At 42.3% G+C, this 26,355-nt stretch overlaps 1 protein-coding gene across 5 annotated transcripts; it reads right to left on the bottom strand.

Annotated features, from left to right (window-relative positions):
• Window positions 1-1,468: 1,468 nt before the first annotated feature.
• RNF19B (ring finger protein 19B) lies at window positions 1,469-24,115 on the bottom strand. 5 transcript variants are annotated; one of them, XM_072827181.1, is made up of 10 exons: window positions 23,382-24,112; window positions 14,130-14,335; window positions 12,816-12,960; window positions 11,036-11,198; window positions 10,483-10,597; window positions 8,590-8,730; window positions 7,418-7,625; window positions 4,821-4,952; window positions 3,584-4,026; window positions 1,469-2,228 (listed from the first exon to the last, which is right to left on the bottom strand). In XM_072827181.1, the coding sequence occupies exons 1-10, from the start codon at window positions 24,035-24,037 to the stop codon at window positions 2,155-2,157; spliced, it is 2,283 nt and encodes a 760-aa protein (XP_072683282.1). In that variant the 5' UTR covers window positions 24,038-24,112; the 3' UTR covers window positions 1,469-2,154. The 5 variants fall into 5 exon arrangements, with proteins under 5 accessions (XP_072683282.1, XP_072683285.1, XP_072683283.1 ...); XM_072827184.1 differs by having other exon boundaries at window positions 3,528-4,026; window positions 23,382-24,110; XM_072827182.1 differs by having other exon boundaries at window positions 12,816-12,957; window positions 23,382-24,110.
• Between the last annotated feature and the right edge of the window lie 2,240 nt (window positions 24,116-26,355).

The following is a 26,355-nucleotide window of genomic DNA, read 5'->3' as shown; positions in this document are numbered from 1 at the left end:
ATAATCTTCATCTATTTCCTTCCAATGGCAATTTTATCCTCATTTCCTTCAAATCCAGCATAGTCATAACTAATCTAAGAGTCCCATCTGGGATCCCTGGGTGGCATAGCGGTTTAGCGCCTGCCTTTGGCCCAGGGCGCGATCCTGGAGACCCAGGATCAAATCCCACATCGGGCTCCTGGTGCATGGAGTCTGCTTCTCTCTCTGCCTCTCTCTCTCACTGTGTGCCTATCATAAGTAAATAAATAAAAAAAAAAAAGAGTCCCATCTTTGAGGGCCTATTGCCTATAACCACTTTTGGAACCAAATACCATTATCAGCATTTAGTAGTTGTAGGAAACAAAACCCTTCTATCTATTTTATAAGTAGATAAGGATTCAATACAAGTAAATTAGGTGCTTACAGGAATTGGAAAGCTTGAGCTAATGGGCTCTAGGCTGGATCTCCAAGAAAACTCAGATTGGTTCTACACTGGTAGCTGTTACCTCTGCGACTATCGAGATAAGGTATCAGGAGGCAACCATAGGCTAACTACAGGAACACACATCACTGTTATTTATGGATCAGGAAGCCCTTCAACACTTACAAAACTACGGATGGATATTGGAATACTGTTGAAGAGAAATCCAAGGTCTCTATATCCTTGCAGTAGCAACCAGCCAAAGTTGCTGAAGATGATGCCTCAATCACTCCCTCCTTCCACATCTTGCTTGCATAGTTAATTAGCAAAACTTAAATTATATTCAGAATCTTGGTTTAAGAAAGTTTAAGACACATAGTCCTTAGCTTCCCAGCCTCTGGAGTACAAGAAAGTATATTGAAAAGGGTCGGAATACGTTAGTACCCATTTACTATATCTGTGAGTTTCTTTACATCATTTCAAGTAGGACTGGTGAACAGACAAATCCTACCCCAATCTTAGCCTTTTTGAAAGTTGACTACAAGCATCCCGTCTGTCTGGATTTCAAGATTACCTCTCTTCTTGGCCTGAGAGAAACGTAAAATTTGTCTGCAGAGTGGTTTTGCTAAATCTATACAATCTCATCCCCAGCCACCTCTCCAACCTCCTTGGTCCACATAGGTCAAGACATATAGGCATGTAAGCTGTGTGTGTGTGTGTGTGTGTGTGTGTGTTAATCAGACTAAGGATGTTCCACCAAAGAAACTTTTGTCTGGTATGTTATTCCCCTAGATATCCACTGGTTCCTTCTCATTCCCCTTAGGACTCTGATAAAATGTACCTTTATCAAAGAAGCCTACACCACCATCTGAAGTAGAATCATCTACCATTCTCTCTTCCCTGCTTTGTTTTCTTCAGTGTATTTACCCTCATCCAGATTATAGATCTGATCGTCTTTCCCCCTAAAGCCTTAGTTTCACAGGGACGATAATTTTGTGTTTTCTTTACTGCTGAATTCTATACTTGAAATGTGGTAGGCATTTCAAAATGAAAAAAACAAAGAGGAAGTTAAACTTTCACCATATTTTAAAGGGAGAACTAACTTTTCCAACGCATTACTCATGTTCTTGTCCAGGTGGCGCCGAAGGGCCTTTTCATCAGCTAATGTCTAGGATCTACAACAGGACTACAACAGGAGTGTTACAAAGGATTAGAGTAAGCTTAGTTTTTCATAGCCTCTGGTGTAGAGTTCTGTTGTTTTTTTTCCCTTAGATGACACCCATCATCTCCCCTTACTTTTTCTCATTCCTGCAGGAGGAAAAAACATGGGTCTTTACCAAAAGCATTTCAGTACAACATCTCACTCAATCTTTACGACCACAGTTAAGGATTGTTTTCCCCATGTTGCCTAAGTGAAAGCAGACTCAGAGGCAACTGCCCAAGTCTCACAGTGGGAAGACGTGGAACCCAGATAACAACACAGGTTTGGCTGCCAACTCTTGCCCCTCCAAAGACTTCTTCGATTTTATCCAAGTTAACTGCTATCTGGTGAGGCTTCAAGAGAATTGCAATCTTGAGTTGATTATTTGCATTTCAGAGATTTCCAGACTGTCTGCCCCCTTTTCCAACAGGTCCCCCTTTTCACACAAGGACATTAGGGCACTTTCTTCCAGAGACCTTAAGTCCACCAAGAGCATTTCCTGTTCCAGGCACAGGGAAATGTGCTAAATCTAGCTGCAGTGCCCAAGAGATAATCATCTTCCAAGTTGTTGTCCAGACTCCTCTTCATTGTGGTAAAGCACAGGCCAGGAAGACAAGGAGCAGGCATCTGTGAAAGGAAACAGAAAGCCATCTGGTCCTCAGGGAAAGGATGACAACTCTTCCTCTGGGCCCAGGGCTAAGGTGCTAGAGAAGTTTGGCACTGGAAGCTCCTTAAATATTGTCTAAGAATTGGGGAAATTAGGGGCATGAGACAGAAACTGACTCACAGTCACAAAGTTACTGCCAGATTTAGAATCTTACATCAGGTTTCATGAATCTTTTAGTTTTTCTGCTATACTATGTATGAACTTTCATTTCTAAGGCCATTATTCTAGACAGAGCCAAAATCCTAAGTAGTACTAACTTAGCTCAATTCGGATGAATTTATAAGAGCAGATAAAATTAAATGCTAGATTTTGATGGCATGTCTCCTCTCTCCTTTCAATATGAATTTTAGTCAGATTCCTTAGCCACTCTCACTTACATGACGTTGGCAAAACAGAGAAAGCTTTTAGGAACAGGGAATGCATACCTGAGAATATAACAAACACTTGGGCTATTGCTTGGTGATTATGCAAAATCGGTACCTTTCCTTCTCCAACAAGAATACTCTGTCCCCAACTTGTAACCCTGTACCATTCACTGGGATCTCTCTGAAGAGCCACTGGGAACAGCCACCCCTCGCCTCTTCTGAACCACATTTCTCCTAGTGACTACAAACAACTCGGAGAAGTAAAGCTTTAACAGGAAAACTGCACAGTTGCCTCTAGAGGGCAAACAAGGTTCATTTTAATCCACAGCTTCTCCATATGGCTGACTCAGCTAATTCTTCAGTCTGACTACACAGTCCAAAACAAGCCTACCTTTACTTCCTGTCAGGCTAGGAGTCGTCGGTTTATAGAGGACTCCACTGCAGTCCTAGTTAGAATACAATCCTTCATTCCTGGGAATGGGAAAACTCCAATCTAGAGACTGTTAGAGATGTAAGTGGTCTACTCAAACACTTGGCTCTGTAGGACTACCCAAGCCAAGGAAAATGAGATTGAATTGAATTACGACAGAAATCTTTATTAAAATGTGTCCTTCAGTAATATGTTAGCATACATACAATATACACACATACATCTGTACACTCTTTGACACATCTCACGGATTGCCACCATCAATTTAACCAATAAATTAAAACTAAAAAAAGGAGGGAGGGGTTGGGGGGTAGGACTAAGGGCAAAAATCTCCATGTTTTATCTGGTAAGAAACTGCAAATTTCTCAGAATTTCCCTGGGGAAAACCTGTGACCAGAGAATCTTTGAAATAAAATACATAAGTCCCCGCCTCCCCAAAAAAAGATTCCAAAAGATGCAGTTACAACAAGTGTGCTTCTCAGAACAGCATTCATTCCACTTCATACTCTGGCTTCTGCACCTTCTGGCTTCAAGATAGTCTTCCCCTCGGCTGGGGCAGAGAGGTTCATATGGGCACTTGGGCTCGGTGCACCTGGGGCTCTGGGAGTCGAGGGGCAGGCTGCCGTATGGGAGCGAGGGGAGCCACACTCATCTGAGGTGATGTCTGGCACATCGTCTGACTGTGTATCAGAGCTCTCCAGGTCACTACGGATACTCTCAGGCTGGGCCAGGCTGATATCCCAAACTTTGCTGGCCAGGCAGTCTTTCTGTTCACAGCTTTGGTGTTTGCAGGAAGGATCCTCTTCATTGCTGCCACTGCCACCACGACCACTACCTTCTTCTTCATTCTCTGCCATCTGAGCATGAACATGGAGCGAGTCCTCTGTGCTGCTTCCACTCACCAGCTGATAGTGGCTCGGTTTGGCTTCAATGTCCACTTGGATTTCCATATTGTTGCATTCTCTGTGGAGACAAAATCCACTTTGCTGAATCATGAATGGGTCATGCTATACCTGTTGGTACAAGCAGTTTGTGGGATCAGGATTAGAAAGTTCAAAGCATAGGTAAACTGTAGACTGAAACTCACTTTTAGCAAAAATAAAAATTTAACTTAATTCTCAAATAAGAGAAGAACTAGAACGCTTTTGATGATTAAGAACACACATACCTCTGCCAATTTCTTTACACAACTAAAAAAGAGCTTTCAAAATTCAACTAAGGGTCAGACCCTCACACTATCTTACTCAAAATACAAAAATGAAAGAAGATTCGTAGTGTCTTACTACTATGTCACAATTAGAAGAAACCAGAACCTCTCCTGTAGGGAATGCTGCAATCACACCATTATCAGTTACACTAGCTTCTCAAAAATAAAGAGAACTAGGTGACAGGAGACACATCAAGCAAAGGGCGACCTAAGAGCAAAAGCCACAGACCCACAGACATCAGTGAACAGCAATCTAGCTCCTTAAGTTCCGTGAATAATTATACAATAGCCAAAAAAGACCTGAAAAAGTGGGGAGAGGGAAGAAAAGGAAGAAAGAAACCCCTAAAAATCAAGGGCTAACAAGAAGAATCAATCAAAAGATCCTAAATACCCCTATACCAAGAACCTGCCCAGTGAGCTCACAGGGCACACACTATATACCCTATCTGATGGTACACACAGCCCTGACATGAGGCATTGAAAATCTGAAGGCCTAGGACCCGACCACAAACTGTTAACCTCTCCTGGGCATCTCTGACTGTTCACATACCTGTCCTGTGGGTTGTAGGAACTGATTATGGAACCGGCCATAGCACGAGTACTTGCGTTGTCACTAATTGCACCAAGACTGGCTGTGTCTTTGGGGAAAATTTCCTTTTGGACATCGGCTTGGACTTCTAACCTGTGTAAAGAGGGGACGTTCAAGTTAATACAAGACCTGGGTATTCCGAGACAGTCTGCTTCCTGGAACACATCTATTGTTATCTTGCAAATTGAGTTGATCTGATCTTTTCCAATTGTCAAATAGCTCAAATAGATGCCCACACATTTCTCTCTCTTGAATATCTACTGAAATCGTCCCCTCCTTTCTCTCCCCATTGCTACTACGTAACTTTAGGTGCTCAACAGCTCCTGCCTGGAAAATTGCAATTAGGTTCTCTCTCCAGCAGCCCTAAGTCCAAGTCCAACACCTTACAGATCAGTGCCAATGTGGACCAAGACCCGATCACTCTAACAGTCCTCTCTTGGCTCTCTACTACCAACAGGCATTTAAGGTCTTCATGATCTGCCTTCAAGCTCTCTCTCCAGTTCCATCTCTCACCGTAGGTCCTAAATCATAATCACTCTGAATTCTTTCTTTCCTTATACACACATATACATTGTATACCTCCATAACTTGGCACATACTACGTCCTCTCTCTGGAAGTTTCCTTTCCTTATGTGTTCAGTCCTTAACAACAAAAGAAGTACCTCCCCTCACTCTCCCAGCAAACCAGTCATTTCCTGTTAAATGCTCCCATAGCATCTACCTACTTAATCAATTTATGCATCTCTCCCCCACTCATCTGTGAACTCCAAAAAAAAAAAGGAGAGACTACATCTCATTTATACTTTACCCTCTGTGTCTTGCAATAGGAACTCAAACACTTAGCAATCAAATTACCCCCAGGCTACGAGACTGAAGGACATAGAGGATCCAACCTCCCACAAGAGTAGCAAAATTTCCCGATGGTGTCTCAAAGTTGAGAACCTAATAACTATTTCCTTCCTTGGCTCTAACACCAGTTTGCTACACACCTAAGTATTTCCTCTTAATAGGTTTCACAGACAAACCCATCTGACTCATCTACTTCCTATAAAAGGCTTTCACAGAACTGGAACAGCTGGACTGGCTAAGCTGCAGTTTCAGCAAGTCAGTCTCCAATTATGTCTGTCTGCTTATTTACAACAGTGATGGTTTTAAGAAAGCCCAGCAGTGAGTTCTCTGGCATGTGGGGGGGGATCCCCTAACAAGAGATGACCAGAGTCATGAGACACAGATTGGTCAGCAGCAGCCTCCAGCTGCACATTCGAGCAACCCCCATTGTACAGCCTATGCCTTTACTCTGCAGCTCCAGGCTTAGATACCCTTTAAGAATATGCCATGCTCCAGGAAGATGAGGCAGTGTAATGGAAAGTGCACTGAATCAGAGACCTGGGTTCTAGGTTCAGATCTTTCATAGAATCTCAGAATTGGAAGAGGATGTTCACAAACGCCATTGTTTAGGTGCTTCTCAGATGCTAGCTTGTACAATGACTATGCTAGAATCACCTGGGGAGCCTTTTCAAAACACAGATTCCTTAGGTCCTACTCCAGGAGATTCAATTTATTAATTTTGGGATAGGGCCCTGAAATCTATTTTTAAGAGGCTCCCAGGTGACTGACAGGCACTCAGGTGTGGGATCCAGTCCATCTGTCATCTGTTGCTTGACTCCTTCTAATAGCCAAATGGCCATCTGGTCTTACTTTAAACACTTCAGGGATAAGCAGCTCAGTATCTTCTGAAGTAATTCAGTTCTTCCTTGGACTTTTATATAGATTTTCCCTATATTCTCTATAATGAAACAAAATTAGGTTTCCCTCTAGCTTCTGCCAAATTGTCTCAATCTACCTCTTGGCATGAGTCAGAATCCTTTCTTCCTATTTAAGGCCCTTCAGATATCTGAAGGCAACCATTTCTCTTACCTCCCTATCCTGTTTTGCCCCATCTGCAGGCCTCTCTTCTCAAGTGCATTCAATTAACTGCTTCTCATATTAACACCTGTTATGCTCCTCCGAATATGTTCTGCTTTACCTAACTGGTAAAATGAGCAAGTCAAACATTTTTAGTCACAAAGCTTTATAGCTTCTCAACACAAATTCGTAGAATTGATCTTCCTTATCTATCAAATGGGAATAATAAGGTAATAAGGATCGTAGCATCAAAAGCCAATAAGATACAGTATAGATGCTATTCAATTGAAGGTCAGTGAAAAGCCTCATGGGGAGCACAGCCCTGGGAACTCTACAAAAATGCACGCATTCCCTTCCAGAAGCAGGCAGCCTAATGTAGTAGAGAGGATATCTGAACTCAGGATTATTCTTTATAGGAAGCCACTATGGTGCAGTAGAAAGAACACTGAACTTTGTGTAAGTCATTTAGCGTTTTAGAAACTTGTTTTCTCATTGTAAAATTAAAAACAACAATAACAAAAGACCCAAACCACGATGATTACACCAAAATCAGATGATATATGAGATGTGCCTAGCACAGGGAAATGGCTCGATACAGGTATGTTACTTCTTACCATTCTAACTGGTTCTATCAGAAATTATCTATTGCTTACCTGCTATATTTTCCCTTGCCACTGGAAAGAATGCCACCACTCAGAGTGCCCCCTGAGAGGGCTGCAAAGCTGGCTGTTTCGCTGTATGGACCCTGCATAACACTGAGTCCATCTGTAGGGCTTCCACTTGTGCTCAATACACTAGTCAGACCTTCAATGCTGCTTTCCCCAATGCTGGGATTCTTGAGGGCTCGCCAGGCATCGGCCACTGGAGATGGAACCAAACATTTCAATTCAAAATAATATAGCATCAATAATAGAGTCTGTTATTTTCCTGTAATGACTCTTCAGAGTGGAGAAAATTCATGAAAATACTCATTTACTCACTTAATAACTACTATATGTAGCCACCACACATTAGGTGTTCTAACATATTGTTAATATTTAATCTTCCCAGTAACTAGGCAATAACAGTCCCAACTTTAGAAGAGAAAGCAAAAGCTTAGAACTAAATGACATGTTCAAGTCATGCCTGGTCACATGAAACTATACTTCCAACTCCAAGTCCACTATGCTGCCCATTTTACCATAGATGTCATCTAATCAAACATGAAGACTTCAAAAATATATTTAGGTCATGTTAGGTGTTGATTCTGGTAGAAAGCTTCCAAAACTTGTGAGACTCTCTGTGCCCCAGCTTAGTTTTCACTTTAATATGGTAAAGTGAAAACATCAAAGTAGAAGGTGGGGGGAAAAAAAGAAGCTAGAAGACTTGCTCTAGTCCCAGCTCTGCAGAAGCTCTTAAACCCATTTAACAGATGTTGAGACAAAAGTTTAAAGAAGTTCCCATTAAACAGGGATAATAATAGCCCCTGCCCTTCCTATTCAGAGAGCTGTTGTAAAAACCAGGTGAGATAATAACTGTGTGAATTCCTCTGAAAATTATAAAGTACTATGTAGATATAAGACTTTATTATAATCACTACTATTACCAGCATACTTGGAGTTACTTGGAATCCTACTAGTTTGTACCTGTCACACAGAGCCAAGTACCAGAGGAATTAACCTAATAACTCTGGAACAAAGAAATGAAAAGCTAAAAATACTTTACCCCCTACAAAGCTCATTATCCAAAATAATCCAATGACAATCTCTCTGTAAAATGTGCTGAATTCTACTGATTTTTATCTTCTGTCCCATAAATTTAAGGGAAATGAAAATCCTCTCTTTACCTGTGATTGGACCATCATCTTCATCAAATTCAATTTTCACCCCCTTTCCGTTGGCCGTGCTAACTCCACAGCCACCTCCACGACAGAGAGAAATGGGCACAACCCCATACACATAAGCCAGCATAATGGGGACACCAATACCTGGGGGAGGAGAAGGAAACAAATCAGCAGGCCATCGGGTTGCAACTGCCCTAAATTCTCCTTCCCAGCCTAAGCACAGACACACCACTTTATAAAGGGCCAAAGACACCTAAAACATGGCTATCCTAAAGAGATAGCTAGGGCTAACAGAATGACTGGACTTAGAATTAGAAAGCCCTGGATTAGAACCCTGGCTCCAATTTACTAGCGGTATAACCTCACATATCTCTTCCCAGGGTTGTCAAAGATCAAAAGAGAAGGCATACAGTGCCCAGCACAGTGAGTATATGTTGCTTTCATTTTCCCTCTTCTACTCACTGTTGACATGTCAATGCAAGAACCAATCAATACTCAAACATTAAATAAGTGACTCCTGGGGTTTAGGATCCCCCCCAGTGTTAATTCCAAAATCTTACTGCTGTGTGAGGCAGAATGGCTTAGTTATTAAGAGTACAAGCTCTGAAGTCAGACTGCCTTGAAAATCCCATTTCAGCTAAGTGACCTTGGGCAAATTACAACACCTTTCTATTACAATTGTGCTGCTGTAAGGATTAAATGAATTAATACATGCAAAATACTCAGAACTACTACTGGTACTGGTACATGGAGAGCCTTAATAAATGTTAGTTACAATATTCTTCTTTTTTAAGATTTTATTTATTTCAGAGAGAGAGTAAGCACACAGTCCATCTGTCATCTGTTGCCATTCAGTTGTCATTCACTAAGTAACTCAATGTTTGCACGAGAGAGAAAGAGAGAGAGAAAAAGAGAGAGAGAGAGAGAACATAAGGGGGAGGGGGGAGAGGGAGAAGCAGATTGCCCACTGAGCAGAGAGCCTGACATGAGGCTCTATCATGGGACTCCAGGATCATGACCTGAGCTAAAGGCAGATGTTTAACTGACTGAGCCACCTAGGTGCCCCTTGTTATAATATTCTTATCCTAAAACAAACCATCATGTCTCCCAAAATACTTTGAGGCATTAAGCAAATAAAAATAAAAGTAATTTGGGTAGTCCGGGTGGCTCCGTGGTTTAGCGCTGCCTTCGGCCCAGGGTGTGATCCTGGAGATCTAGGATGGAGTCCCACATCAGGCTCCCTGCATGGAGCCTGCTTCTCCCTCTGCCTATGTCTCTGCCTCTCTCTCTACTGTGTCTCTCATGAATAAATAAAATCTTTAAAAAAATAAAAGTAATTTCATTTTGTGGGTTCCATAGCAAGTGGAGAAGGAAGATAAAAGGTGAAAAACTAGGCCTTAAAGTAATATTCTTTTTTTTTTTTTTTTAAGATTTTATTTATTTATTCCTGAGACAGAGAGAGAGAGAGAGAGAGGGAGAGAGGCAGAGACACAGGCAGAGGGAGAAGCAGGCTCCATGCAAGGAGCCCAACGTGGGACTCGATCCCGGGCCTCCAGGATCACACCCTGGGCTGAAGGCGGCGCTAAACCGCTGAGCCACCTGGGCTGCCCTTAAAGTAATATTCTTTAATTCAATTTATGTGCCAGAGTTCTATTAATTTAAGAACCAAAGATCCCAAACTGACAATTTTGTGTGGCTGATATTCATTACAATAGTGCCTAATAGAGTTAACTCCCAAGATAGGTTTGACATGAAACGTAGAGAGCCTCCAGGGTGGCCATCTGGCCACATCTGGCCAGCTGGCTACACTGCTATCATCAGAAAGCTGGGAAGAGGGATATGGTAGAAGAAAAGAAAGGGAGGGAAGGAGAAGAGACACAGTCCAGGCTTGCTTACCCACACTAACCGCAGCAATAACTGGGGATGCAATGACTGACAAAGTCACTCCTCCTGTGATAGCCAAATTCCTCTTATGTTTGGAGGTTTTCCTTCCTTCATATCTGCTGTGTATCTAAGAATAAGAAAGAAAATCCAGGTCAGCAGGTTACATATCAATCTTTTTGCCAGGGTGGAAAAAGAGAAGCGAATATTCTATCTATATTAAAGTCTATCCCCCACCTACCAAGAAGCCATCTTTCTCAATTTTTAACCTAACTCAGATCAGGGTGACATAAACTAATACAGAAAAAGTTAGTCCAAGAAGAGACAAAATAACTCAGGGCTAGTGAGGAAAGTATTTCACCTTTAAGTCACTGAGACAAACCAGGCCCAGGATGCTAATAAGAACTTTTAGATCTCTTGGGGTTTGTGAAGATCCATTTAAGAAATTAAGGTTATTTTTATCTACGAACTAGTTGGTTCTCAATAAGTTCTGAAATATAAGCTCTTCCCTATTTCCTTCCAAACTTTACCTGGGGATGGAACACACACAGAACTCATTATGTCTTACCTTCCTGCCAACATAAACAGGAATGCCGATGACCATGGCAGGAATGGCAATGCCAGCAATGAGGGAAATCCCCACTGGAGCACCAATCAGTGTTCCCAGCTGCCAAAGAATTTTCTTCTTACGGCTCCACGGCTTCTTGCCCCAGAATGTGCAGCCAGAGGGGCTGCAGAGGAAACATGTTAAAGTTACTACCAATATTACAAATGCAGCTGTTGTCACCAGAGGGCTTGATAAGAGCAAGAGCCTTTTTTTTTTTTCCAATAAGAATAATTAACAGTTACAAGAGGTTGCAGGAAATGAATATAGAGGGGGGAGCAAAAGACAAGGTCAGATTATTAGACCTCTGGGCCCTTTACTTTTTGGTTGTAAAGATAGGCTTCCAGACTTGAAACTTCTTTCCTTTCTTTGCTACTGAACTCTGTCCTCCCTAACCCAACACTGATCCAGCTTCCTTGACTGATATACTACTTGGGATCCCAACCTACACACTTGACATCTCATCCAAAAGCACTGTGCCCTGCAGTTAGTGAACACTGATTTGCATAGTTTTCTTGGCATATGTTCTCCCCATATTCAATAGATAGTGTAAACCATGTTCCTGGGAAAGGATTTAAAAAGACTTGTCACACCCTTTATGCTAGTTTCATACCCTTAGTTTGCCTACTTTTATACTTAATGGTTTTGTGTTCAACCATTTTTCTTCACTCCCTTTGTCCTGTCTTCTCTACTATATAGGATAAGCAATTTTGAAAGTAGGGATCACGTCTTACACATCCTTGTGTCCCTGATTAATTGGTACAGTGTAAGTAACTCAATGTTTACTATATTGGAAATAAAAATGTTGCATTCAAACAACGAATTTTAAGTTTACAAATATTAACTCCTTCAGGACAATATTTTAATATTCACTTTGAATTCTTTGAAAAATGATTACATGCCAGGAACTGTAAAAAGGTTAACTCTGACCTTAATAAACTTATGCAGTTTACCAAATTAGACATGTATATGAAGTAAAAGTAGTGATATTTATACATTTAAGGAATGTCAATACAGAAGAACGAGGCAGAAAAAGCTGGGAAGGCATCATAGATGAAATGGCATTTAAGTGGCTCCTGAAGGGTGAATAAGAACTGAACAAGTTGAGATAAAAGGGGATTGCTGGGAGGGTGATGTTATCAGAAAGCATTCTGGGCAAAGGAAAGAGCATGAACAATTATGAAAGAACATGAACAAGTAAGATAGCCAGAGGAGAGAGAGGAAATAGCAAGCCCAGGTTACCCGGAATATAACATGTATAAAAGCAACATGAAAAAAGCTAGAGAAGTAGATTAGGGCCAGACTGTTGGAAAGCTATGGGAGGGAAACTGAACTCTATCTGGAAGGTAATGAAAACAGTCCCTGGAAGTTTCTGTACTGAAGAAAAACATGGTCACAGGAGTGCTTCAGAAGAACTTTTTACAGGAGATCCCTGGGTGGCTCAGTGGTTTAGCGCCTGCTTTCGGCCCAGGGTGTGATCCTGGAGTCCTGGGATCGAGTCCCAGGATCAAGTCCCACATCAGGCTCCCTGCATGGAGCCTGCTTCTCCCTCTGCCTATGTCTCTGCCTCTCTCTCTCTGTGTGTCTCTCATGAATAAATAAAATCTTCAAAAAAAAAAAAAAACTTTTTACAGCTTTCTTATACTGTAATGCGAGGATAGACAACTAAGTCTCTTTGACAACCTTTTTCCTAAATCAGTAAAAGAACAAGACTATAAAGCAAAGGACACATTTCCCATCTCACCTGAGGTAATGCAAGTCTGAGATCTCTTTCATGCAAAGCCAACAGAATTCACAGCCACACACTGCACAGGTCATATGATTACAGCTTCCATCATTCATCTTGATAATGTAAGCGCTACATCGTGGGCATGGCTTGATGTCATCTGCTAAGGGGGGGAAGGAAGATTGGGTAGAAAAATACCCCCAGTTAAACCTAATTTGACTTATTATTCCTAGGAATATATATTAAAAAAATGAAGAGGCAGTCAAGAACTCTTGGCTGAGAATTCCAAATTGTGCAACCCATTTCACTGGAAGGTTGGCTATGTCTAGACCTCAGGAATTTTCATAAAATGGATCCTGTCTCATATTGAGCTGCCTATCCCCCAAACTGGCATCGTACACAGCACTTACGCCACACTCCGAACAAGAAAACTTCCCTAGAGACAAAAATGGTTCCAAGGAAAATGGAATTTCACCAGCCAATAAGCGGTGTCCTGCAGGAAGAATAGTCTGCAGCTTGGGATTGGCTTTAAGTTTTGAAAAACTTTAGCTCAGGAAATTCATTTCTCTGGCTCAGCAAGTATCATTGTGATGTGCTGTTAACACAACCCACAGACCCCTCCCATGATACTTTCAAATTCAAAACCTAAAGATAATTGGGTATGTTATGTAGCACACACCTAGTAATTTTCACAGCAAGCTAGGAACTATCCTATTAAAATGACAATTTAGGAGATTATGCTGTGCCAGGAAAAAGTGAATGGTAAAATCTTTCCTACCAGCCTCTCCCAAATGACATCAGTGAAATAAAATACATTTATAAAAGGCAATAAACTCACTGACATTTTCAAATAGATTTACTCTGACTTGCCAAGGTTCCTCCTTTTAAGGTTAATCATTAACCCACACTAATATTTTTTCCTTTCCTTAACTCTGTATCCTATTTCCAAAAGCTGTGATGTACTTAAAGCTAATAGGAAGATAGTAGAGGTTTAATACCCATTAAATGTCTTTCTGCTCACAATGAAAGTTTTGAAAAAGTCCCTTGCAAAAGGATCTAATTACTCTCCAATATGAGACATATTATTAAAAAGGTAGAAATTAGAGAATTCAATTTTGTTTTATTCCAATTTTACCAAGTTATAGGTTGGAAAACCTATAATTGTCAGAGAGAGAAGTTACATGTCAAATAGAATATTGAAAGTATTACCAAGTATTTTTTGCTCTCTGATCCCAAGAAATACTTGGTTATACAGTAAAATAATCTCTTCCAGCTTTAGGCTCACATTATGAAGTATAAAATAAAGAGAAAAATGAGACAATGCCAACATACCTGGTCCAGATTCTTGTCCATAACTGAGACCTGAAGTGTGCTTGGTCCGTACTCGCAAAGTCTGTGCCCTCTGTTGACGGGCCATATCGCATGTCTGATTTGGATGCCATATTTGTTTGCAGTGGTAGCAGAACTCTGTTTGGCAGCCTTCCCTCTCACAGGTCAGCTTTGGGCAGCTGGCACAGCCATAGGCAATAACAGCATAACTGGGTAAGGAAATAAGAAGAGATAGGAGTAGAGTGAGATTGACTGGAACAAGACAGACATTATTCATCAGTTTCGGTGGGGTAACTGATACTCCTCCCCCCTACATGTGATATAGAGAAAAAAGTACATATATAACACATAAAATACACACAAGCATGACTAACAAAACTGTAAAAACATATTCTGTGTGAGAAAGTAAATTTCTTCTTGAGATTCTAAAAACAGCGATGCCTGGTGGCTCAGTGGTTGAGTGTCTGCCTTTGGCTCAGGGCGTGATCCCAGAGACCCGGGATTGAATCCCACATCAGGCTCCTTGCATGGAGCCTGCTTCTCCTCCCTCTGCCTCTCTTTCTGGGTCTCTCATAAATAAATAAATAAAATCTTTAAAAAAAGAGAGAGAGATTCTAAAAACACAAATCATTTACCTTTGAAAAAACAGGGAAAAATACCATATTTAGGCTGAATTCTAGCATGTATTCTAGCTTCCTTAAGAGCAGTTTACCACAGCAAGTTTCATAAATAACAGAGTACAAAACTATTCCTTTTGATGGTTTGCTGTATTTTTAAAGATTAGAATTTGTTTATATTAAGGATAGAACATTTGTAAAACAAAGGTATTATGAAAACTAAAGTATACTTTTTCATTTTAAGTTCCACAGTGAAGGGATGCCTGGGTGGCTCGGTGATCTGCCTTTGGCTCAGGAACTGATCCTGGGGTCCTGGCATAGAGTTCCGCGTCAGGCTCCCCACCGGGAGCCTGCTTCTCCCTCTGCCTATGTCTCTGCCTCTCTCTCTGTTTCTCTTATAAATAAATAAATAATTTTTTTTAAATAAATAAATTTTTAAAAAAAAGTTACACAGTGAATCTGGTCTCAGCACATATAGTCTGAAACAATTGTCATAGATGGATTTGTGATCAACTTCTCCTACTGAAAGCTCATTTTATCTTTCAAACATTTTTTTAAACTCAAATCTATACCTTGAAATATCTACTTCCTTGACAGACTCCAGAATCTAAGAATACCACTCATCTACTTTACTAATTAATACATAATAAGGCTATTATCTCCCTCCCCTTCCTTCTCTCTTCTGACACATATTCTTAGTAAAGATGGGCAACTCAGAACCCATCTGCACCAACATCAACTGTTTCTTATAATTCACATTTATTTTCTTAGAATTACTCTCTCACAATCGAATATATTTACAACTATTAGCCTCTCTCTGACTAGTTCTAAATGTCAACTAAATGTTTAGATAACCCCCAATAAGTGAACACTTTTTAAAAAAATTTTTTAAAGTAAAGAAACAAGGAAGGGGAAATAGTTGTGAACGTTCAAACAATTTTTAAATAGGTCAATGAATGCAGGTTTAGGTGTTGCCATTGGGCTTTGTTGTCTTCTAGTCCACTTTCTCCTTCAATAGCCAAAGATTTCACACAAACTTATAAAAAAAAGCTAATAACATTTTCTTGGATTTATTCTCCTGTTTATTTGAATGTACATTGATGTTTATAGCAGCAACTCAAGTTCTCAGTTTATTATAGAATCTGCAAGTTGATTTGAGAATGACACTGAAAATATCAATGACATATCATCTATGTTATATAATACAATCTGTACTAAAACTCTTCTCAGAAAGAGCAAAGTGAGAATAGGTCAATGTATGAATGCAAATGATTCATATCCTGTAGGAGTTCTGAGTAAATTCACCCTACCTAACTGCAAAATAGCTACTACAGATAAACAATGTTTCTCCTGAAGAAAGTGACTTGCTTGTTATTTTGTGTTAAATGGGAAAGGTACTGGATGACCTCCCTGCCTTAACACAATTGCTGATGATAAAAATTACATACTCAGGAAACCTTGATAATTTCCTGATCCATTCCTACCTTACCTGGTGGGAATAAATACTTATTAACAGATTCTTTTATTTATTTTAAAGAAGAACATTTAACAAGATTGAAAATGTCAATTTTGGATGTGTAAATTGGTTCCAAGGAAGTAAAATAACCCCAAATACTCATGAACCCACAGTGATCTATTACCATGACACAGAATTACTCAGGGCACGAGACTTGGTATTCCTGTTTTGGAGCGCCTGGTCTGAGCTCCTTGCTCCTGACTCATACTGCATGACACTGAGCTAATTTAAATTGCCAAGCCTTAACCTCTATCTCAAAAATGGAGCTTGCCACCTCCAAGTGTAACTAAACATATTCTAAAACTGCATTTGAGATCTTGCCCTGAAAGGTATGGTATAACAATATAGCACATTTTATCCTACTTCCTGGCCTTTGCATAATCTACTCCTTCTGCCTAGAAACGTTCTTTCCTTTCTTCTTGATCTGGCAAATAGTTATCTATTTAAGAACCAGCTCAAATGTCATCTTCCCTATAAAATCCACTTAACCTCTCCAGGTAGCTGGTTGCCTACTTTATGCCTATGTACAATAACTTTATATTACTTATTATATTATATTGTAATTATCTGTTTATACGTGTATTTCTCCAGCCAGACTAGACTCAAGGAAAAGTACTATCCATTTTTTAATCTTCGGGTCTAGCATACTGGTTCATGCTCAAAATACTTGTGTTGAATGAATAATAGAGACTCTCTCCTGTTTAGGTGTTTTACTTTCCTCAGGCCATTATAACTCTTCTCCTGGCCCATTACTCTATCACAAAGCAATCTTTAAACCTTATCCATGTATCTATTGGTTTACTATATGCCAGATACTATAACTTAATTCTAAAATTTTGTCTAGGGATGCCTGGGTGGCTCAGCGGTTGAGCGTCTGCCTTTGGCTCAGGGCGTGATCTAGGGATCAGGGATGGAGTCCCACATCAGGCTCCCTGCAAGGAGCCTGCTTCTCCCTCTGCCGAATGTCTCTAGCTCTTTCTGTGTCTCTCATGAATAAATAAATAAAATCTTTAAAAAAATTTTTGTCTAAACCCATTTTAGGAGCAAACTCCTAAATTCTGAATAGGGTAATCTTCTTCCCTAGGTAGTTGAAAAAAACTTCATCCTTGAGACCAAATCCACCTTGACAATCTTGTTTCTTCTCTTCCATGTCCTACAATGGAGCTTTTCTCCTACCCTGCTCTTTGCTTAGCCAAGAATTCAGGGTTGCTAATTAGAAGCTACATGGGGGAGAGGTGGGGAAGCAGCAGCAGCTAAATAGAAGGTGATGGAAATTACATGGTGCTAAGAAAACAGATGTATCCTTCCCCCTCTCCTTAAGTTTATATAAGTTTACTAATTTTGTTAATTTCCTAAGTCTTCAGAAATATAATAATATGTGACAGGCTAGATAGACTACAGCATTACCTAACTTCAGCCTTGGAGAAGAAAATCCCAATATTATGAATTTGGTTATGCTCCAACAGACCCTAGTAGTTAAAGGAATGTGTTCCTCTATTATGTTCAAACTTTCTAGCTCCAGGCCACATAACTTTTTTTTAAAGATTTTTTATCTTTAAGTCTACCTTTTCAGATTGATCTCTAGTTAACTTTCCAGATCATGCTCTCCATATTGTGCATCCAGAGGCTGACCAAACTAGATTCCAGACTTAGTATTGTATTTTTATACCTCTATGCACTTGCTCAAAACACTCTGGTTTAAGATGTTTTTTTTTTCCTCTACTCACATCAGTTTGCCTCGTATGAATTCCTACTCACATTCTTCAAGGCCCAGATCAAATATTACCTCCTCTATGAAGTTTTTCTTGACACCATCATACAAAAATCTTTTATCTATCCTCTAAGAGCATTTGTGTTTTCTTTAGTATGTATTGCATTGCGTTTATAATTTTATCTATATCTATTTATCTATCTAATCTCTTCTAACAGGTCAAACACTCTGTCAAGAGGACCATGTCTGAGTCCTTTTTGTAATACCCAATATCACCTAAGGTTCAACACTGCATAATTCTCAAAAGTGTCTACTGAAGGATCATCAGTCTGTCCTCTTCTTGACCCTCCCATCCCCATTATCTGTTTCTCTTTCAAAAACTGTGCTGTTGGGATCCCTGGGTGGCGCAGCGGTTTGGCGCCTGCCTTTGGCCCAGGGCGTGATCCTGGAGACAGGGATCGAATCCCACGTCGGGCTCCCGGTGCATGGAGCCTGCTTCTCCCTCAGCCTGTGTCTCTGCCTCTCTCTCTCTCTCTGTGTGTGACTATCATAAAAAAAAAACAAAAACAAAACAAAAAAAAACTGTGCTGTTCATCTTCTTTATCTTATCAAAATTCAACTATCTCATTCTTCTGGGATCTAATTGAAAAATTTTGTTTGTAGAGTTGTAGAATAAGTTGGAATATGGCTATCCTAGGCTAGAGAAACTCTCAATCTATTCAGAGCACAAAATTCATTGTTAAATCAGGACACTAACAGAAGACAGAGTAACACTGTACAGAGTAACTGTTAAAGAAGCTTAGAAAACTGCTCATAGGGGCACCTGGGTGGCTCAGTGGTTGAGCATCTGCCTTTGGTTCAGGGATCCTGGGATTGAGTCCCACATCAGGCTCCCCAGAGGGAGCCTGCTTCTCCCTCAGCCTATGTCTCTTGTGAATAAATAAATAAAATCTTAAAAAAAAAAAATAGAAAACTGCATATAGGGAAAGTGTCAGTTAAAGATGTCATAGAAAAAAACAAAAACAGGGCATCTGGGTGGCTCACTTGGTTAAGCCACTTTTCTCTGCTCAAGTCATGATCTCAGGGTCCTGGGATTGAGTCCCCACCCTGCATCAGGCTCCCTGCTCAGTGGGGAGCCTGCTTCTCCCTCTTCTTCTGCCCCTCCCCCCTTCTTGTGCATGCAAGCGCTCTCAAATAAATAAAATCTTTTTTTAAAAAAAAAGGAACTTTAAAACAAACCAACATGTTTCCTGTTGATCTAAATTTGGAGAAATTACACCAGATTGAAGATGTACTGTATATTAGCATTAGCAAACTTTACAGCGTATATTAGCATGTTTAAAGGGTCTAAAAAGTTCAGAAATAAATTTTGTTCAATCCAATACTTCCCAAGCTTATTTGATCAAAAAGGTTTTCAGTAATACCTATGATATACATTGGAAAATACTGATGTAGGTGAAAAACAGAAAATAAGATGAAAAGATGGTGGGAGACTGTAAAGGGACTTAAATTATAAGGGTAGATCATAAAAATAATCAGTTCTTGAAGATATAAGTCATTTTATAGGTTAGGTACTAACAGTTGGAAGCAGGAGAGTGATATAAAATGTTCCACTTTAGAATGAGTACTTTGACAAATATGGGAAAAATGTATGGAGCTGGGTGCAGATGGGAAGATGGGGGGCAGAGGATAGGATAGAATGAGGAGTTGTGAAATAGAAGGTACAGAGCTAAATTAAGAGAAGACGTACCCATGAGCTATATCTCAATTTTTAAAATGTCATACCAGAGAGAAAGAGAGAGAGAGAGAGAGAGAGAGAGAGAGAGATAAAGATGTAGAAAGGCTTCAGAGAGGAAAAAAAAAAATCCTTCACTGAGAAATTTGTCAAGGAGTTTAATTCCCTCATAAATGTGCTAGAGATGAACAGAATCTTCCTATTTATGGGATGGTCCAGTTCAGTTGTCCAGGAAGGCCAAAAGCTCACACCTGTTGGGTCCAGGTAGGAGGGGGGACTCTGCAGGAGAGAGAGCCAGCAATGTGGACCTACACAAAGAATTTAGGTCAAGACAGCCTTATCTCCTATTCATCTGTACAGAAGATCTGCTGCTGCACACCAGGAAATTTTGTTGCCTCCTTTGCTCACCTCTCAATCTTCTAGAGATTCTGAAAGGGTTTAAAGATTGGCAACAAGGTACTTGAGAGGAAAAATTATATATTTACATGATGTAGGGGTGTCTGAGAAGACCTCATGCTTAAGCAGAGACTCTAAGGGGTTATAGATCAACCGCACTATTTATTAGCCTGAGACATTGAAGCCCACACTTAAACTTCTACGAACTGGTTTCTCCTTTATAAAATAAGCTTACCACCATCCTCCACTTTAATGAAATTAAAATTATTCCTGAATGAGCTTATAGTCTGAAGATTATAAAGAACTATAAAAATGGTTATTTATATATTGAGTTAATTTAATCTCATTTAAAAATATGTTTTAAATATGCTTGGTAATATAGTACTTAATAATATTAAAAAATAATGTAAACGCTTCCCTACTGACATTGGTTCTCTTATTCATGAATAAAATAAAATCATATTCAAGTGTGGGAAAAGAAAAATTCAAGACTCTGCTCTACAAATATTTTGTAAACAAATAATCTTTTAATATATGATGTTCTCATTATCATAATCATAGTGAAACTAATGATCAGAAAGAACTCTGTGAGACCGCTTACATGCCCCCTTCACCCTGCCAAATACATAGACATATACACACACAGAGCGAAGGGAGAACTTGATAAATTTGGCTCTAAGAACTTGATCTGTTAGTAGTAAAGATAGTCAGGTACAAGAAAAGATAACTAGGGACTACACTTAATCCTCTCCATAATTTTTACCAGACACAGAAGAATAGAACAGTTTGATCAAAACAAAACAAACTGTTTTTCTTCCGGCATTAAAAAGAAGTGGCAAAACCATTGGCGACATCCCCAGGGAACTCAGACACCTGTTTGGGAAGTGACAGAATTTTAAAGTTACTCCCTGTTTATCTAACACCTCCAACTGCAGACCTCAAAATACTCTGCAAACATTAATTAAGCTTCTCAAGTCAGGAAAGGATTAGGCCTATTTCAGAGAAGAAAAATAAAGTAGATAAGAGGCTGTTCACAAAAAAAGAATCAGAAAAGAAACTAGATTCTTGGCTCTCTCAAAGTTGTCCTTAGGCCACAACTGACAAAATGGTCCAAATAGTAGCATCCCCAGTAGTGCATGCTTTTTAAAAAGAAAAGGTTGAGAGGAAAGAATATTGGCCTTGGTTGGAGTTAAGACCAGTGTTTCAAGCCTAGTTCCATCACCCAATAGGTATGACCCTGAACAAGCCACTTAATTTATTTAAATTTCAGTTTTCTCATCTACAAGACTAAATCAATCTTACAATGTTGTAAGGATCAAATTAAATTATGTATGCCTGGCACATGGATACTCAGATGCCAGCTTGCTTGCTTTCAGCAGACTTCACCTCCTTTAAACCCACAGATAACACATTACGATAAATACATAAATATAATTTTTATAATTCTTTTAACTAATTAAAAAGAGCTCTACATGATACTAACCCAATACTTGGCTAAAGTAAGAAATGGCCTTAATTCTTTAATAACTTTCAGTAATGGTTCACAGTTGTCACCATAAAGATTGTAAATTAATTCATGTCCATTTTTATTGTTGTGAGCAAAAACAGTCATTGACTTCAGAGAAATAAAAACAAAAAGGGAACTTTCCCAGAAAGATAATCAGCCATGCCACATTTCTCAGTTAAAATTCAAGGAAAGACATCTCAAAAAGGAGTTGATATACTATTCCAAAATTAGCCATGCAGCGTTCTTTCAAGTAAATATCCCTTTGGTTCAGAAAATAGATTAACAGTATCTATAAAAGTTGCCTATCATATATATTAGCCTCTTAGGCTAGTGAGATCACCAGACCACCAGATATAAGAGCCTACAACATTCTTTCCGACATTTATGAATTCAAAGTGAAAGTGATCTACCATAGACAAACACCATACCTTTGACCACAACACTTCAAAGTAATTTAGAAACTCCAACTCAGTGAGGTTAGATGGCACACCCATCTTTAGAGATAGTAGAATAGAAAGACAGAAGTTAACTCTTCCTACTTGACCCCTAGACACTCTTAAGACAGCTTCTTTTGAAGGGGACAAATAGCAGCATCATGGAAATCTTAAAACAGTCTTGGTATACAGGCTACAATTAAAAGCCCTTTTAAACTCCTTTGAAGTAAAGGCCCATGCAGCTTTTTTACTAGCATTATGTTCACACACTGCAAGGAGTCCCTAGCATCTTTTTGTCCCCAAAACATAACACACGAGAACATAATGATCTGCTCAAGGTCACAGAACTGGTAAACGGCACAGTCTGACTCCCAATCACTCCCTATCACTCCCTAGATAAGCGCTCTGCTGCATGCAGCCATTCATGGGATGTACAGACAGTAACACACAGATTTGTTTTACGTGGTGGGAGGGTGGTCTCCATTGAGTACTTTATAGATAGTAAAATCTGGTGGCATTCTATCTCTGCACGTACTGCATATTTTCTCACTGGCCTTAAAAATCCAGGATACATGGTACCTTCCTTAAAAGACAGTCATCAAGAACTCAAGATCAGAAGGGCTGGATAACACACTTTCTCCTACCGTGTCAAGCCTCTGGGCATCCTTCTTCTCAGTGTTGCTTCTCTGGACAAAGAAAGGGTCCGTCCACTCCTCACCCTGCCCGAGGCAGCGGTGTAAGAACCACAGGGGGCCTCCCAACAGCTTGGCACACAAGGAACACAATGCCCAAGATGCACCGGAGCTGCCAGTGAGCTGTCCTTTCCCCCCAGTGCCATTTCCATCACCTTCATCCCAACTTTCGCAGCTGTGGTCAGCTGCAGTGCCGCTAAGTCTGTCACTGGCCAAAGGGACACGCCCCTCCGAATGCTGTGAGCCCCTCCGAATGATATGCTCATTCCGTCCTTCGCCAGTTACCCGCTCCCCGCCCTCCTTAAGACGTGGCCCCTACCTCTGGACAGAGGGGCGTGCACCCGACCTGAAGGCCTCTCCCTGCCTCCTGACTTGATGGACAGCTCCCTCGCCCTCCCCGACTGCTCAGCCCCCACCTCGAGGCCTCGGGCAGGGCAGGTGGCGGGTGCCTTCCCCCACCCGTCCGGGCTCGCCGACCGTGACGGGTTACCGGCCCGCCGCGGTTGCCGCCTTCCCCTCCTTCCCGCTGCGGGGCCCTCACCCGCTGCTCGGCGCTGGGCCGCGCACACGCACGCACGCACCAGCCGCACCGAGGACCCAGTGGGGTCCAGCCCCGGGGGCCCCGGCGGCCACGCCCCCGCGCTCACCCGCAGTCCGGGGCCGGGCACCAGCGGCAGTCGGGGTCCGAGGCCAGGTAGCGGCGCAGCATGAACTCCTCGTACTTGTGCATGAGCGGGGGGTCGGCGAGCAGCAGGCGGATGTCGTGCGGGTTGAGTCGCTCGCTGCACTCGGGGCAGCTGATGGGCACCCGGCTCTCGCTGATCTCCAGGCGCAGGTAGTGGCGGAGGCAGTCCCGGCACGAGCGGTGCGGGCAACTGAGGAGGCGCGGGGCCCGCTCGGGAGGCAGCCGCACCAGGCAGAGCGGGCACTCCACCTCCTCCGGGCCCGAGCCGCCGCCCTCCGCCGCCTCCTCATCGTCGAACCCCGGCCCGGCCGCCGCCGCCGCCGCCGCCGCCGCCGCCGCCGCGGCCTCCGCCTCCGCCTCGGCTGCCGGCTCCGCGGGCAGCGCCTCGGGCGGCGGGGCCTGGGCCGCGGCCGGGACCGGGGCGGGCGGCGGCGGGGCGGCCGGGGGCGGCGGCTCGGCCTGCGGCTTGGCCCGGGCGCGGCGGCCGCGGGCCGAGGCGGAGAAGACACTGTGGAAGGTGAGGCGCCGGCGCCGGCCGCCGCTGCGGCACTTGGGGTCGGGCGCGGCCGCGTGTAGAGATGTAGAGCGCGGCGACTCGGAGTCCTTCTCAGAGCCCATGGCCCCCAGAGCCCGAGGAGCGAGCGGCGCCCAGCGCCGCCACAGCTCCCGCCTCAGCGCCCCCCAACCGCCGCCGCGACCGCCGCCGCCTCGGCCGCCCTCCCCGAGCTAGAAGCCGAGCGGCCGCGTCGAAGTGGTTATAAAGCCTCCGCCCCGCGCGCCTCTGCTCACTGCGCAGGCGCCTCGCGGAGACACCTCACAACCCGCACCCCCCACCGCGGAGGGGCGCTGGGCGCTGGGCGCTGGGCGCTGGGCGGGGCCGGGCGGGGCGGGGCCGGGCGTGCTGGGGCGGAGCTCCGCCTCCTCCTGGTCATGGGGTTCCCGGGCAGCCATCTTGAGCGGGCGCTGACCCAACTGCGCTTCGTGACCCCCTCCCCCATCCCCGCCGCCCCGACCGCCTTCGCCGCTGAGGTGTTTTGCGTGAGCCTCTCCTGGCGGCTGGGCCGACTGCCCCTCACAGCAAGCGCTCCGAGGTTCCTTCGTCTGTAGAGCGTGGACGAGGGTAGATCACATGGTGATTCCCAGCTGGTCCACCTTCCAACACTCCTTTTGCTGTTCAAGTTAGCAGCGTTAATAAAGAAAATAGTCATTCATTAAGCATCTACAACCTGGAGGCATTACTACATAAGACGGTTTCCTATCAGCAAGGGATTTACAGAATAAAGCCCGAATTCCTTAATCCAGCTTTCAGTGCTCTGTGTGAGCTGAAAAACTGTATTCCCAGGCCCACCTCATACTCCACCCTCCTGGTAGCTTGGTTATTTACAATTTGTGGAAGGAGGCCTAGCACTTTTTTCCCTCCCGACATGGAACTTTTTTTTTTTTTTTTTTAGGTTCTTACTGATTTATTTTATTTTAGGTTTTTTTTAGGTTCTTACTGATTTATTTTATTTTAGGTTTTTTTTAGGTTCTTACTGATTTATTTATTTATTTTTTTGTATTTTTTTTATTGGAGTTCGATTTGCCAACATATAGCATAACACCCAGTGCTCATCCCGTCCAGTGCCCCCCTCAGTGCCCTTCACTCGGTCACCCCATCCCCCCACCCACTCATTTGGGGAATATAAAGTATAGTGAAAGGGATTATAGGGGAGAGAAGATGAGTGGGAAAAATCAGAGAGGGTGAGGAACATGAGAGACTCCTAACTCTGGGAAACGAACAATGGAAGTGTCTTTCTTGTGCTGTATGCAGGCTTCCTGATGGGACGCAAGCGTGCAACTACAACAGCAACAGGAATGATCAGTTAGGGTGAGGTTTAGCTGCACATAACGAAAGAAAATAACTTACAATGGAAATTTGTTACTCTCTTCACAAAAAGGAAGTCCAGAGGTAGGAGCGCTGCTCTGCTACACTCAGCACTTGGTTTCCAATCTTAAGATCACCTCATTATGAGGATGCCTGGGTGGCTCAGTGGTTAAGCGTCTGCTTTCAGTTCAGGGTGTGATCCTGGAGACCCGGGATGGAGTCCCACCCACATTGGGCTCCCTGCATGGAGCCTGCTTCTCCCTCTGCCTATGTCTCTGCCTCTCTCTCTCTCTCTCTCGTGAATAAACAATTAAAATCTTTTTAAAAAAATAAAAGATCACCTCATTATGTCCCACCTTTGGAAGTAGGGAGGAGAAATGGGTAAGAGTGCACCCTTTTCTTTTTTAGGAGACTGCCTTGGAAGTCCCATACCTTTGTGCTTACATCTCATCTGCCAAAACATAGTCCCATGGCTCTACTGAGAAATGCAGTCTTTTAACTAGATACATGTGCCCTGCTTTAAAAAAAAAAAAAAAAAAAAAAAGGTCTCTGGGACTAATAGAGAATGGTTGAGTGAATACTGGAAGGTACCAGCTGTCTTTCTCATGGGTGGCAGGTAAAACCATGAGAAAGGTCCCCAGGAATAAGCCTTGAGAAACTTCAAACTTTTGAGGTAAAACAGTGGAAGAGGAGCCAGTGAAGGAAACTAAGAAGCAGAGGCTGTGAGAGAAGAAAAACCAGGCAGGTGTGATGTCACAGATGCCAAGATAAAATGTTTCCAGGAGGGAGTGGTCAATTATGACAAATGCTGCTGAGAAATCAGGAAAGAACAGAAAAGTGGCCACTGGATTTGGCAATACCATAAGGAGGGGGAATGTTCCTCCTCAAATAGGGAGGTCTGATACTGGATGGCTAAAACAATTAATTTCTATATGTTGGTCACAATAGGCTAGGCTTTGCTGTGGTAACACACAACCCAAATGGCTCAATGGCTTAACATAACAATGGTCTATTTTCCTTACTTGTGCAAGATGAGTGTTGATTTGGGTCAAGGCACTTTCCAAGACACGTA

Source organism: Canis lupus, chromosome 5 (genome assembly GCF_048164855.1).
Source record: "Canis lupus baileyi chromosome 5, mCanLup2.hap1, whole genome shotgun sequence".
Taxonomy (NCBI): domain Eukaryota; kingdom Metazoa; phylum Chordata; class Mammalia; order Carnivora; family Canidae; genus Canis; species Canis lupus.
Note: the sequence above shows the minus strand (reverse complement) of the source record. Positions and strands in the feature narration are given on the sequence as shown.

Coding starts and splice junctions, on each gene's coding strand:
- RNF19B (XM_072827181.1), bottom strand. CDS start 24,037: ATGGGCTCTGAGAAGGACTCCGAGTCGCCGCGCTCTACATCTCTACAC. Junction 12,961..14,129: donor TGGACAAGAATCTGGACCAG/GTATGTTGGCAT, acceptor TCCCCCCCTTAG/CAGATGACATCAAGCCATGC. Junction 4,027..4,820: donor TCCTACAACCCACAGGACAG/GTATGTGAACAG, acceptor TTGTCTCCACAG/AGAATGCAACAATATGGAAA.